The 12,648-nt window shown below is 26.2% G+C and overlaps 4 protein-coding genes across 10 annotated transcripts in view; 2 read left to right on the plus strand and 2 right to left on the minus strand.

The window, feature by feature from the left end:
* LOC132909248 (PRKCA-binding protein-like) overlaps positions 1 to 1,152 on the plus strand; it is a 69,132-nt gene extending 67,980 nt beyond the window's left edge. For all 6 annotated transcript variants that reach the window (XM_060963966.1, XM_060963970.1, XM_060963965.1 and 3 more), the window contains 2 exons: positions 26 to 221; positions 373 to 1,152. In XM_060963966.1, coding sequence (XP_060819949.1) covers positions 26 to 221; positions 373 to 1,070 — 894 coding nt within the window. In that variant the 3' untranslated portion in view covers positions 1,071 to 1,152. The remainder of the gene's footprint in view (positions 1 to 25; positions 222 to 372) is intronic.
* Positions 1 to 12,648, minus strand: part of LOC132909251 (PRKCA-binding protein-like) — a 37,755-nt gene that overhangs the window by 12,742 nt on the left and 12,365 nt on the right. The window lies entirely within an intron of this gene.
* Positions 2,220 to 7,243, plus strand: LOC132909238 (glycosylphosphatidylinositol anchor attachment 1 protein). Its single transcript, XM_060963941.1, has 10 exons — positions 2,220 to 2,468; positions 3,424 to 3,641; positions 3,799 to 3,955; positions 4,256 to 4,464; positions 4,921 to 5,138; positions 5,503 to 5,690; positions 5,842 to 5,969; positions 6,136 to 6,329; positions 6,402 to 6,572; positions 6,838 to 7,243. Exons 1-10 carry the CDS (start codon positions 2,327 to 2,329, stop codon positions 7,103 to 7,105), a joined length of 1,893 nt encoding a protein of 630 aa, XP_060819924.1. The 5' UTR covers positions 2,220 to 2,326; the 3' UTR covers positions 7,106 to 7,243.
* Positions 8,078 to 11,233, minus strand: LOC132909250 (pleiotropic regulator 1). 2 transcript variants are annotated; one of them, XM_060963972.1, is made up of 10 exons: positions 10,961 to 11,233; positions 10,677 to 10,783; positions 10,469 to 10,611; positions 10,122 to 10,402; positions 9,814 to 9,963; positions 9,523 to 9,717; positions 9,313 to 9,431; positions 9,064 to 9,243; positions 8,825 to 8,978; positions 8,078 to 8,732 (listed from the first exon to the last, which is right to left on the minus strand). In XM_060963972.1, the coding sequence occupies exons 1-10, from the start codon at positions 10,961 to 10,963 to the stop codon at positions 8,673 to 8,675; spliced, it is 1,392 nt and encodes a 463-aa protein (XP_060819955.1). In that variant the 5' UTR covers positions 10,964 to 11,233; the 3' UTR covers positions 8,078 to 8,672. The 2 variants fall into 2 exon arrangements, with proteins under 2 accessions (XP_060819955.1, XP_060819956.1); XM_060963973.1 differs by having other exon boundaries at positions 10,487 to 10,611; positions 10,961 to 11,231.

The raw sequence follows: 12,648 nt of genomic DNA on the forward strand, positions 1-12,648 counted from the left end.
ATTTTAATCCTTAAATTAATTTTAGGTAAAACATAGATTAATTGAAGGAATGGGAAGTGCAACAGCAGATGCACTTGGATTATCGCGTGCCATTCTTTGTAACGATGCACTTGTACAACGTTTAATGGCATTGCAGCACACAGAAAATTTGTATAGAGGTTTAGTTTCCCATGCTAATGCTACTTTACATAGTTTTTTTGATTTAATACAAATATACAAAGGTATTGTTATACATTTTTAAATAAATTATCAAATTTCAAAAGTCATTTTTAAATTTAACTGTGTCAAAAATTATTCAATTTTGAGATTATATATATATATAAATATTACAATAATATTTTGTTTTAAGTATCATTATATTGCATATTTTAGTATTTGGTGATGCCTTTGCTGCGATAGGAGTAAGAGAGCCACAACCACGAGCTAGTGAAGCTTTCAGACAATTTGGTGAACAACATAGACAAATGGAAAAATATGGAATAACAATTTTAAAAAATCTGAAACCTATATTAAATGATTTAGGCACATACCTTCACAAAGCTATTCCAGATACTCGATTAACCATAAGCAAATATGCTGATGCAAAATTTGAATATCTTTCTTATTGCTTGAAAATAAAAGAAATGGATGATGAGGAACAAAGTTACGCAACAATACAAGAACCTTTTTATCGAGTGGAAACAGGCAATTATGAATATCGTCTAATCTTAAGATGTCGACAAGAAGCTCGTGCAAAATTTGGTAAACTTAGATCGGATGTACTTGTAAAACTCGAATTATTAGACAATAAACATGTTCAGGATGTGGTATGGCAATTGCAAAAATTTGCAGCTGGTTTAGCAAAATACTATTCTAATACACGAGATTTATTATCCTCTGCAATGTTATTTCCTGTTGAAGTTGATTTATCACATTCTGCATTCCAATATAAATCTACCGGTCCTCAAGTAATAACTGATGGAGAGGATGTAGATGAATTCGAACCTGAAGAAAAAGCAAATATAAATGAAGATTTACTTATAGATACACAAAACTTTCCACTAATAACATCAGAATCTAACAATATGTAGCAATGTGCTTCTTGTTTGCAAAGAATTTTAGGAATTATTACGATCTTTTATTAATATCTAAATATGAATGATATTGTATATACAGTGAGCCTTTTCTAGTGTAACATATTTTTACTATTTTTAATGGAATTCTGTCCTAGTTTCATTCTTTTTTATAATACATAAAATGAAACCAAAGATTATTATTTAAAAAGAACCATATAATTCTAACAAATCTGTATAAAAGAAATATATATATATATATATATATATATATATATATATATATATAATATATATATATATATATTATATTATGTATATCTTTTTCCTTTTTTTTTTGTTTCTTTTGTTATTTTAAAAATATTTAAATTTTATTAAAATTGTCTTCGTACATAAGTATTCATTGTAAGGTATAAAAATGTATTTGTTACATTCTAAATTCTTATAATAAATGTACATTCTATGTCAAATGAATATTATTTTTGTAAAAATTATAAATATTTTAAAACTATTAAATATTTATTATTTAAGTATGATCAAATTAAATTATTCAAACATTTACTGAAATAGTTTAATATGAAAAAATTTTTTCTATAACTTATGCAATAGTATAAAAATTACAATATATAATGTATATCTATTATCATTACATATATATATTGCTGTATTAATTGATTTTAAAATATAAGATTCTGTACAATCTTTTGTACTAATATTTATAAATACTATGGAATTATAATCATGAAAAACATATCTACATATTTCAACAATATTATGCAATACTCAGAATAATTTTTAAAAACTATTTATGTTTACATTTATTCAAATACAAAATATTATCACAAACATAAAATAATACTAAATCTTTCTGCAATATATTTTTTTAACTATTTTCTAAATGTCATTAAATGTTTATTTAAAAAATCTCAGATTAGTATATATATATTTTATTAAAAAGTAAGGATTAAGTAAATTACAAATAATTATTTTAAGTATTATAACTTAAGTTAAACTAATATGCTTATAAAAATTTACTTTATTTATTTATGCATTTATTCATATCTATTTATCATTTATATCATTCTAATTAAAACTAAATAAAACTAATTATATCTAAGATATTGTATATATACACATATATATTTTTAATAGCATAACTATAATATGACAGAGTTTATCAAGTAAATAGTACGATAATAATTAAGTTTAACATGGATATATGCAGCCATTTTCTCGAATACAGCATAAATGAATAGAACTAGGTAGAACTGACAATGGGGTTATTAACGGATCCTACGGCAGGATCTGGAAAAATAATAAAATTTTTATTGAAACGAGAACGACCACTTTGTTTCTTCTTATACATTAGCGGCATTGTTTGGATATTACTTCTTGCTTTACCCATATTCAACGATAGTAAGTATGAAATTGTATTATCTAGATCAAAAAAATTAGGTTATGTTATAAAAATAATGTAATAGAAAATATTAACATAAGTAATTAATATTATAAATATCAATATTATTTTTATTATCTATATTTGCTACATAAATAAAATAGGATTTATATATAGATTATTTTAGTTTATTATCAGAATGACATAATACATGTATTTTATAATATTATTTATACAATGTATTTTGTATAATGGATCAAATATTTTTAAGGTATATAATACTGATTAAAATAAGAAAAAACATGCCAATATTCAGCATTTTATGTCATCTGTTAAAGTTGTAAATGGACTGCAAATTTTTATATATTTATAGGAAATTTAAAAGTACAAGATTGCACAGAATATAAAATGAAAAAATATATAAATACCCAAAGTATCATGTCTTCTACAATACTTGGTAGATAAAACAATTCTCTATTGAGAGTCTACCTTTTTAATTATATTGTAAAGAATATGAATGTGCATAAAAATCTGCAATTTACTTACAAAGATATGCAATATAGAACGCAGATTATATTTTAGCATTTCAACATATTATAAAGTATAGAATATATGTAAGAGTTATATATAATATAAATATAAATAGAACATTTTTTAAAAATATTTTTTGTTTTTACCTAAAGATTTTTGCATTTAAATAAAAAAAAGCTAAAAATACAGAATATATTATATAAAGAAGTAAAATAAAGGTCTGACTTTAAACAAACTGTTATTTTTGTTTTTTTCTATTTATTTTAATGAATTATATTATATGTAAATTAATTATTTCAATTCAAAGTAGTAATAGTATTTATTGCATCCTCCATACATTATTCAATGTTTTTAAATACTATACATAATATCAATCTAACATATATACATATAATAATATTAACATATAAATGTCCTAAATATGTGTATTTTTTAAACATGTAGATACCTATTTCTCTGAAAATGCTTTATTGCCAGGATTGGTTACAAAAGAAAGTAACTTGGCGCAAACAGCAAAACAGTATTATATACACTTAATCCATGAAATGAAACGATATCCCGATGTAATGCCATATGCTTGGTTAGCTGCTAAATTAAATCAGCTTCATTTGGATGTTTTTACACATAATTTCACATTAGTATATCCTTTTCAAGAGCAACAGGTAAATGAAAAGACATATCATTTGTTTTTATTAGGTAGTTCCTCAGATATTTCTTTAAATTAATTATTAAGTGAGTTATACTATCATTAAAGAAAGACAAAATTTTGAAAGATATAGAAGGTATTTTGTAAAAATATAAAGATTGGTACATTTATAGTTTACAGGCCAAAATATATATGGGATTATGAGAGCTCCAAGAGCAGCTAGTACAGAAGCAATTGTAGTTAGCGTCCCTTTTAGACCAATTAACAGTATTTATTTGGATACTGCACCTTCTATTGCTCTTCTTCTTGCATTTGCTAAATTTTGTAGAAGTAAGTACTTACAAAAAATATAATTAAATTGTTTTGTAATAATTCTGATAGTATTGTCTTATAATAAAATGAGAAGTGTCTTTGTGTTATGTACAAATAGGCTTGGATAATAGTTTTGAAGTATATAAATATCATACAAGGACATGAAAATAAATGGAAGTTTTAAAGTAAATATGTGTAAAGATAAAAATGTAATTCTATATAAGGATTATGTTTATTTCTTATATAATATAATTACTTGTATTTATTTAGTTATATACTTTTATTTTATTAATAATGTATTAAAAAATTGATTTATAGAACAGAAATACTGGGCAAAGGATATTGTATTCCTAATAACAGAACATGAACAATTAGGAATACAAGCGTGGTTGGATGCATATCATGGAGTTACTAGTGGTAACGAAGGTATACTTATATCTGGAGATCTTCCTGGTCGTGCTGGCTCCATTCAAACTGCTATTAATTTGGAATTACATTCAATGAAGATTACATCTATTGATGTTAAAGTATGTTTGTTTTATTAAATTTTAATTAACTAAAATTCTAGAGTAGAATTTTACATTTTTATTTAATTTTAATTACCTAATAATCCTTTTCTATTCTGTAAGACTTGAACATTAACAATATGTGTAAACTTATGTACAAAAATATTTAAGTAATTTATGTTGTATTTTATTTTAAAGCAAAAAAGATTAAGAGTTAGTTTCATTGAATAAATTTATTGTCTCTCATTCATCTGCTTGTTAAACAAAATTAAAATTTTTATTTCAGCTGTATTAAAATAAATGAAATGAAAAAATGAATGAATGTTTATAATACTTGAAAATATCCAAAATGTTTCAATTTATGCAGTAATTATTATTTATTTTACAAATATTATTATTCTTAAATTGTACATACTTTAAAGGAAATTCGTAAAAATATCATTTTGTCTAGAATCATATAAAGTTTCCTTTTTCTAGGTAGAAGGATTAAATGGTCGATTACCCAATTTAGATCTTTTTAATTTGGCACAAAATATGATAGCCAAGGAAGGAATTCGACAATCATTTCAAAGACGTTTTGATGTTAAATATAAAAATAAGTTTAACTATTGGTGGTATCATTTCAATACACTTCTGATGATGATTACAAGTCAAGCTACTGGAATTCCAACAGGAAATCATGGACTTTTCCATAGGTATCTAATAACTATAAAAAATCATGAAAAATTTATTGTTAATTTGTTATTCATAATACATATATCTGTATATATGATTTCATTTACAAATCTGAAAGTATTTTTTTTTATCTAGCATATTTTTCAAAACGTTTGTAATAACAGATTAAAGTAACATTACTGAAATTAATGATGTTAATATGCATAGTATTAATTAATGTATAAACAAAAACCATCCTGTTTTATGTCTTATTTGGTTGGTCAGATTTATAAATTCTCTTGTGAGAAATACTGATTATTTTACTTTTCAATAAGAATTATCGTATTTTAATTATTATGGTTTTCTCATCATTTAATAATTTTCCTGTAATGAATATCGTTATAGGTTTGGTATTGAAGCGATTACTTTAGAAGGTTTTGAAAAGCCTGGTCAACAAAATTCTAATGGAAATTTTTATCACATTGGTCGTATTGTAGAAAGTATAGTACGATCGTTAAATAATTTATTAGAACGTTTTCATCAATCTTATTTTTTTTATCTGCTTCCATCAACAGATACTTATATTTCTATTGGTGAGTGAAAACCAATGTTTTGTTTTTGTTATTAAAAAATTTACAAACTTAGAAAATAAAAAGTGCATTATGATATATAATTATATACAGAGTTAGTCTTTATATATTTAGTAATGAAATATAAATAATTATCATTGAAAAAATATTTTAGGGCTTTATATAAGATCTTTAGTCTTAATTATTGCTGGGATATTTGTAAAAGCATTTTCTATTTGGCAAAGGCTTCAAGTATCCACTTCTGTAGAAGATAATAAAAACACCGTTATTAAACAATCAAAGGTTTGTTTTTTCAACTTTCTTTTTACATGTTTAACTAATAAGTAATAAGCTGAAAATTTAATATTTATTATTGATAAATATAGAATATTTGCTTAAGCCATAAATTGATATATTTTCTGCAATTATAACAAATATTATATACTTATAACATATACTTTTTTTATAGGATGATGGATTTGACATAGGCGTTATTATGTCAGAAATATTATGGAGCCATATATGTGGTGTTGTAATTGCAATATCCCCATTCCCACTTACTTATTTTGGTAAAAAAGTAAATTTTCATACAGAAGACTCTATATATTTCGGTTTTGTTGTAATAACTATCTTAACATTAATGTGGCCATTTTATTCTAGAAGGTAACTTCTCATGTTAATTCATTAACTGATGCCACAATAAGTTATACTTAAATTAATTATTGTTACTTCTAGACAAATGAAATATAAAAATGCAGCTTTAGTTTGTGTGATTGCACTAGTAGAGTTGGGTACTGTATTAATGTGCATAGCAATGCATAATTTTTCTTTAGCACTTCTGACTGCTGTAATTTATGTACCTTTTGTATTTGTTCTACCAATAACACCAAAACAAAATCTCACCAAGTAAGTACATTTTGAAGATTAAATTCTTTTTAGATCATGTTTTAAAAATATAAAATAAAACATATTGTCCAATTTGATTTATATTAAAATATTTGAAATATTATAGTTCACATAACTTTTTAATTTACAAATCGTTTTTCCTAAATAAAAAAAATTATTAATTACAAATTATTGTTTCTTATTCTTTTACATTGTAAAACATTTTTAAAGAAAAACTGAAATATTATTTAGAATTATTAAAATTTATAATAAAATTATGTTGCAGATCACGCAAAATGCTTTCTTTTATGTGGGTTTTTCTACATCCATTTATGATTGCAAGTTTATTCATAATGTGTTACACATACATGTATTTTTTTTCTGATTCCCTCCCCTCAATTTTATTTCGAGGATATCGTGCTACAAAGCAAGCATTTGTTTTTAGTATCATGGATTCAATGATTTATGGGAACTGGTTATATAATGTAACAGTTTCCACAATGTTTCCTATTTGGTTTATATTTTGGAACATTTTATGTTTTAATATAGTATGAATTCCTAATATGTGTAAGTAGTTCATTTTATAATAAAAATTATAATTATGGTAACTTATTATTATTATTATTATCTACAGAATTTTATGGAATACTGTATACTGTATAATAAGAAAAATTTGTTAGTAGCGTATCATATTTTATCAATATGAAAAACTATACTATTATTTATTCCTGTTAATTAAGACGCAATAGATAATCACTACCTACATTGTATAGAATATTTATTTATAATATTTAAAAAAAAGTTAAATTTTTGAGATACTAGATTGCCACATTTGTATTATTTTCACTGTGATGATAATAAATGGATAATTACACAAAAATTCGAATAAATATCTTAAGCTTATTTTCGATTTTGAATACTATATAAGTTTAATTTGTATAATGTATTCAATTTTTTATGTGATTATAAAATATTTTGATTAAATTATTGCATAATGAAAACAAATATCAAATAAAAAATAGGCTAAACTTTACTATAGGGGACAAACAATTACTGACGTTTTTTTGCAATCTTGTAATTTTCAACATGTAAAAACAAAGATAGAAAATATAAGTTCTAAAGTGTAGAATCTATTGGTTCAACAGTTAAAACTATGTAAAACTGGGCATTTTTGGGTATTCCACGTGTTACTTTGATGCCATAATTACTAATTTGATAATCTATCGAAGATTATCAAAATGTATTGCATGTGATGCCTCGAAAAAATGGAGCTTATAACAGAAGAAGAACATCTTAATACAGTTATCACGAATATATTTATACAAGTGCCTTTATTTACATATGTTACGGGCGAAGTTCGCAGAAATGATACGGAATTGAGATGGGTTAGGGTTAGGTTATAGAAGAAAAAGCTAAAGAAAGTCAACAGAAAAAGATATTTCGAATATTTATTGACGCATGGAAGGATTTATAAAACCAATACGTGTGAAAGTAGGAAACTTTCTTAAAGAAGAATTTAACTTGGATGAAGAATTATAAAACATCAATATATTCTGTCAATCTGATTTTTGTTACAAATTATAATTTACGAGAAACTTAAAATTAATAATATATATTACACATATAAAAACGCTTAATATTTTACTATTCACGCTGTTATACTTAGCATTGATACATCTAATACTGCTTCCTCTAACACTGAGGCTTCTGGGAAAGAGTCGCACTGATACTGGTGTATGTCTGGAAAAACATTTTTTTGTGTTTCTTTAATTTCTTGTCTATCTTTAGTTCTGATTGTTCCGGAAAGGTGATCAGGATGTGACGAAGATATCCAGTCTTTTATTGATCAGCTGACCAATTAAAAATGTTGTTATGCTGATCGCCTTTCCGGAACATTCAGACCTAGATGTAGGAGCGTTTTTTCAGAAGCACATTAGTATTAGCAACATCTTGATAGAGTCAACTGCAATGCTGACGAAACGTTGAAATTCTTTTCCTTTTGGACACAGCTTTTTCCCGGAAGCTTCATACAGTGTTAGTCGAATCAGTGTTAAATGTGTCAGTGCTAACTGTAACAGTGTGAATAGTGACAGTTCAGGCTATGATAGCTTCAAGATTTGCTTAATATTTTCTCCGCTTTATTATATCTGGTCTCCAATTTACAGGATGCGTTTCTTCAGTCTAAAAATAATAATAATAATAAATAATATAATAATTATGTCTTTTTATCGAAATTGTTGACATAATTAACATTTAAAAGATAGCTTTCTTACAGCAGTATCATCTTCTTTATATACTTTGATTGTTTTATCTGCTTCTGTTGTAATCATGCGAGTACCAGACATGTCAAATGTAATACTAAATACTCCAGCTTCACTATCCATTGAGCCCGGTTGAACGGGTGCTTGTAAACGTTGGAAATTATACCTTGAAATATATACGTATAGATATCGTAAATAATGCTGAAAATCAGTTGAAAAAATACAATCTTTATACGAAATATTATATTTACCCTGTTCTCCAGTCCCAAAGATGCATAGTACCATTATCTGCTCCAGAAACTAATACGCCATCAGCATTAACAGCTAAACAATTAACTATTGCATTATGACCAGATAAATTCTGAATGAATTTTCCTTCTGGACATTTCCATTGTTTAATATTATCTGGAGATGCTGATGCGAACATATATCTAATGAACAATATAAATTAGGTAAAGGAATTTAAATCTAAATAATCTAAAGAAATACAGTACACATACAGTGATGGATGAAAAGTCACAGCTCTTATACTTTTCTTGTGATTTGTTAAAGTAGCTCTAGATCTTCCAGCAGCTAAATCCCATAATCGTATAGTGCAATCATGACTTCCAGTAACAATCTAGTAAAAGAAAGAAGTAAAAATATATATAGTTAAATATTTTTTTAAATATATATATCAAATTATTTGATGAATTGTTTGGTTTTGATACCTGCGGTTCAGCTGTTTGACAAATTACACTAGCAACTGTGTTAGTGTGACCAACAAGTGTATGTACATTTGCTTTGGTTCGCATATCCCATACTCTTGCAGTAGAATCTCTACCTGCAGTTACTAATACATCAATACTAGGATGTAATGCCATGGAATATACAGCTGATAAATGTCCATGATAATGTCTTATAACCTGTGAAAACAGTAGAAATTGTAAAATATAAACTACTGAATATTAATTATTGAGTACATAAAGTAATAGTATATATAATTAAAACTATGTTGTAACCTTGTTGTACTCAAGATCCCAACACTTTACTTGCCGATCTTCTCCACAAGAAAATAAATATGGATGTCTTTGAGAAAATGCAAGTCCACGAACGCTGCTTATATGACCAGTCAAAGAAACTTTCAATTTACCAGTTGCAAGATCCCATATCTGAAATTTTTAAAAGTAGTATGTAGTAATATAATTAAAATAAGGACTACTAAGATCTACAAAATTTATGACCAAAATCAGTTTATAAAACTGTATAAAATGACATTGCAATATATTATATAATTTAATACAGATATTAAACGAAACAATAACCTTACTTTAATCACTCTATCTGCAGATCCTGTTGCAAACCATTCATTTCCTGGTTCAACAGCACAACACCTTACCCAACCAAGATGACCACTAATAACCCTATATAATTTCCATGGTGCATGCCACTTAGGTTTTGCCATAGATGGTGTCTTCTTCTGTGGTATGATTAATGACATATTAACTGAATTTCCTCCTGAATTTGTTTGCGTTGTTACTACCATATTATTGTTTTGTATAGGATTATAAGGAACAACTGCAACATTATTATTTCCTCCAAAAGATTCGTCTGCAAACAATATCATTGTTATTAAATAAATAACATATATAAATATTATTATGATATAAGAAATACATATATATTTATAAATACCGCCTGGTGGAGGAGGATCTGTATTTTCATTTTCATTTTGTATTTTCATTATATTGTTAGTTTTGACACGTTCCAATACAGGACCATAAGAGTCTTTTGCTTTTACAGATTTTTTCATTTTTTGTCTATAAAACATTATTTTTATCATTTTCTAATGTCCATTTATATGATAAATACAAAATATACTTACAAGTTAGGGTCCACAGGTGGTAAAGTACCTTGATTTAATAAAAACATATCATGTGTTCTCTTTAAAGATCGAAATACAAGAGTATGTACAGAATGCCTTTGTACATCCTATACAGGAAAATGTATGTAATTTAGCAATTTCTTATTTAAAAATCATTATGTACTATAATTTATTTTCTTTTTACCCGTAACATTACTTAAAGGGAAAATTTCTTTTTTCGGTTTGATAATTACGCAGTCTAAAAATGTGATTAATAGCTATTTTATAAAAAATATAGTGCTTACCATTTTTATGAATGTAAATATTGCTTGAATTAATATAAACTTAAAAGTAAATACTGTAATTCACGGTCATGTAAACAAGTATACCCTATAGCATAGAGTATAGGGTCTATTATGTATGTATACCGAAAGCACGATTGCATACACAGGCTAGAAAATACGTAGTGGAGGTACGGCTTTTAATGTTGAGAAATGTGCTTTATAAATCGGCCGTTAGTTATAGCGCTAAGATCGATTTGTTAAAGTTTTGCATTTAATGCCATCTTCGTCGTCCTTACCACTGAAGATAAAAAATATGAGCTAAACTATATTTCACATATAACATTTTGCAATCTATTTGAAGTAAACATACACTATTTCACATTGTGATGTAGAAAAATTTTGTTAAAAAAAATGTAGATTAGATAATAAAGTTCAGTTGTAGTTCGGCTTGCCAGTACAGACATAAGGTTGCACTGCATGACAAAACCTAAAAAATTAATTGAAGCGCCTTATTTGAGAACACTTGAGAAACGTTTTCCGGTCATTAAATCTTGTCCCTATCACAGGAAGTTTCATGTTGATTTTTCACGACTCAATCGTCGAATGGTTTTCTCTAGGCTCCAGTATATGAGCGTCGAGAACTGTTTATATGATCGTGGTTCGAAGTATACACTTCTGTTTTCTTTCACAACTACGTTCTTGTTCGTTTTATTTTCTTTTTCATCGCTTCTTTTTCAGCTTCTTTTCATTTTACTTTTTATTCTTTTTCTTTTTTTTTTTTTTTTGTATACTTTGTTGTACGACTACATTTCTTTTAAAAAATGGAATTTAGCTAATTTACCCGCTTCAAAGGAAGCGGCTATTAATAATAAGTCCGTGAGCACAGGCTCTTACGAGTAAATAAGAACTACGATGTTCATCGAAAATCGATAAAGTTATATGAAGGAACAGAGCACAGAATTGGTCGACTTCGATGTTCTATCGGTTGTGGGAAATGTAGATAGTATGCAGGATTAATTTATTTTTTGATGAAGTTCGTCTGCCTTTAAATAAAGCAATTAAGTAAGTTTTTAATTTATTTGCCTAATTTTAACGCATTATTCAAATTATTTAAAAAAGTTATTTTATTTGTTTTAGATTAATGTACTGCTTTGTGTGAGATATCTCATATGAGAATAACGCGCATGAACTGTGCGATTCACCTTAGGCAATGATTGTGCGCTACTGTCAACCGTAACAATTGCCGCGTGGTTTCGCTGCTGTCGGGAGATAATAGTGGACCACTTTTTAAACATATAGGCAAAGAAATCGAAATTATGGGGAATTTCGGAATTTAGGCCTCCGATTACTGTTCTGATACCTTATGTAACAGTTCGATATTTAAAGAGTGTTTATAGAAAACATTATAAGTGCCAAAGTTGAAAAATTTTGCGTTTTTAAAAAAATGTTCTACATAGCGATAAGAATAGTAAGAAAAGTAGATAGTATAGAATTTAAGAGCAATTTCCCTTTCTAAGTAGACATTAATATAGAAAATGTTGTCATTGATATGTCTATTGTTATCTGTGTAGAGAAAAATATAAGTGCCAATAAACATAAGTTAATTGTTTTTTGGCTTTTGTCTATGTTGTCTATCTAAATGATTGGCATAAACATTTCTTTACAGATACTTTCATTCTATAGACACTCTTTTTCATAGAATTAGACTA

Source organism: Bombus pascuorum, chromosome 7 (assembly GCF_905332965.1).
Source record: "Bombus pascuorum chromosome 7, iyBomPasc1.1, whole genome shotgun sequence".
In the NCBI taxonomy this organism is placed as follows: Eukaryota; Metazoa; Arthropoda; class Insecta; order Hymenoptera; family Apidae; genus Bombus; species Bombus pascuorum.

Excerpts from the sequence above, each read along its gene's own strand:
- LOC132909238 (XM_060963941.1), top strand. The coding sequence starts at position 2,327 with ATGGGGTTATTAACGGATCCTACGGCAGGATCTGGAAAAATAATAAAA. Across the intron at positions 3,956-4,255 it reads ATTTGCTAAATTTTGTAGAA|AACAGAAATACTGGGCAAAG; the intron begins GTAAGTACTTAC and ends ATTGATTTATAG. Across the intron at positions 6,330-6,401 it reads TGGCCATTTTATTCTAGAAG|ACAAATGAAATATAAAAATG; the intron begins GTAACTTCTCAT and ends TGTTACTTCTAG.
- LOC132909250 (XM_060963972.1), bottom strand. Across the intron at positions 10,612-10,676 it reads CCACCTGTGGACCCTAACTT|ACAAAAAATGAAAAAATCTG; the intron begins GTAAGTATATTT and ends AATGTTTTATAG. Across the intron at positions 10,403-10,468 it reads CGGTATTTATAAATATATAT|ACGAATCTTTTGGAGGAAAT; the intron begins GTATTTCTTATA and ends TATTGTTTGCAG.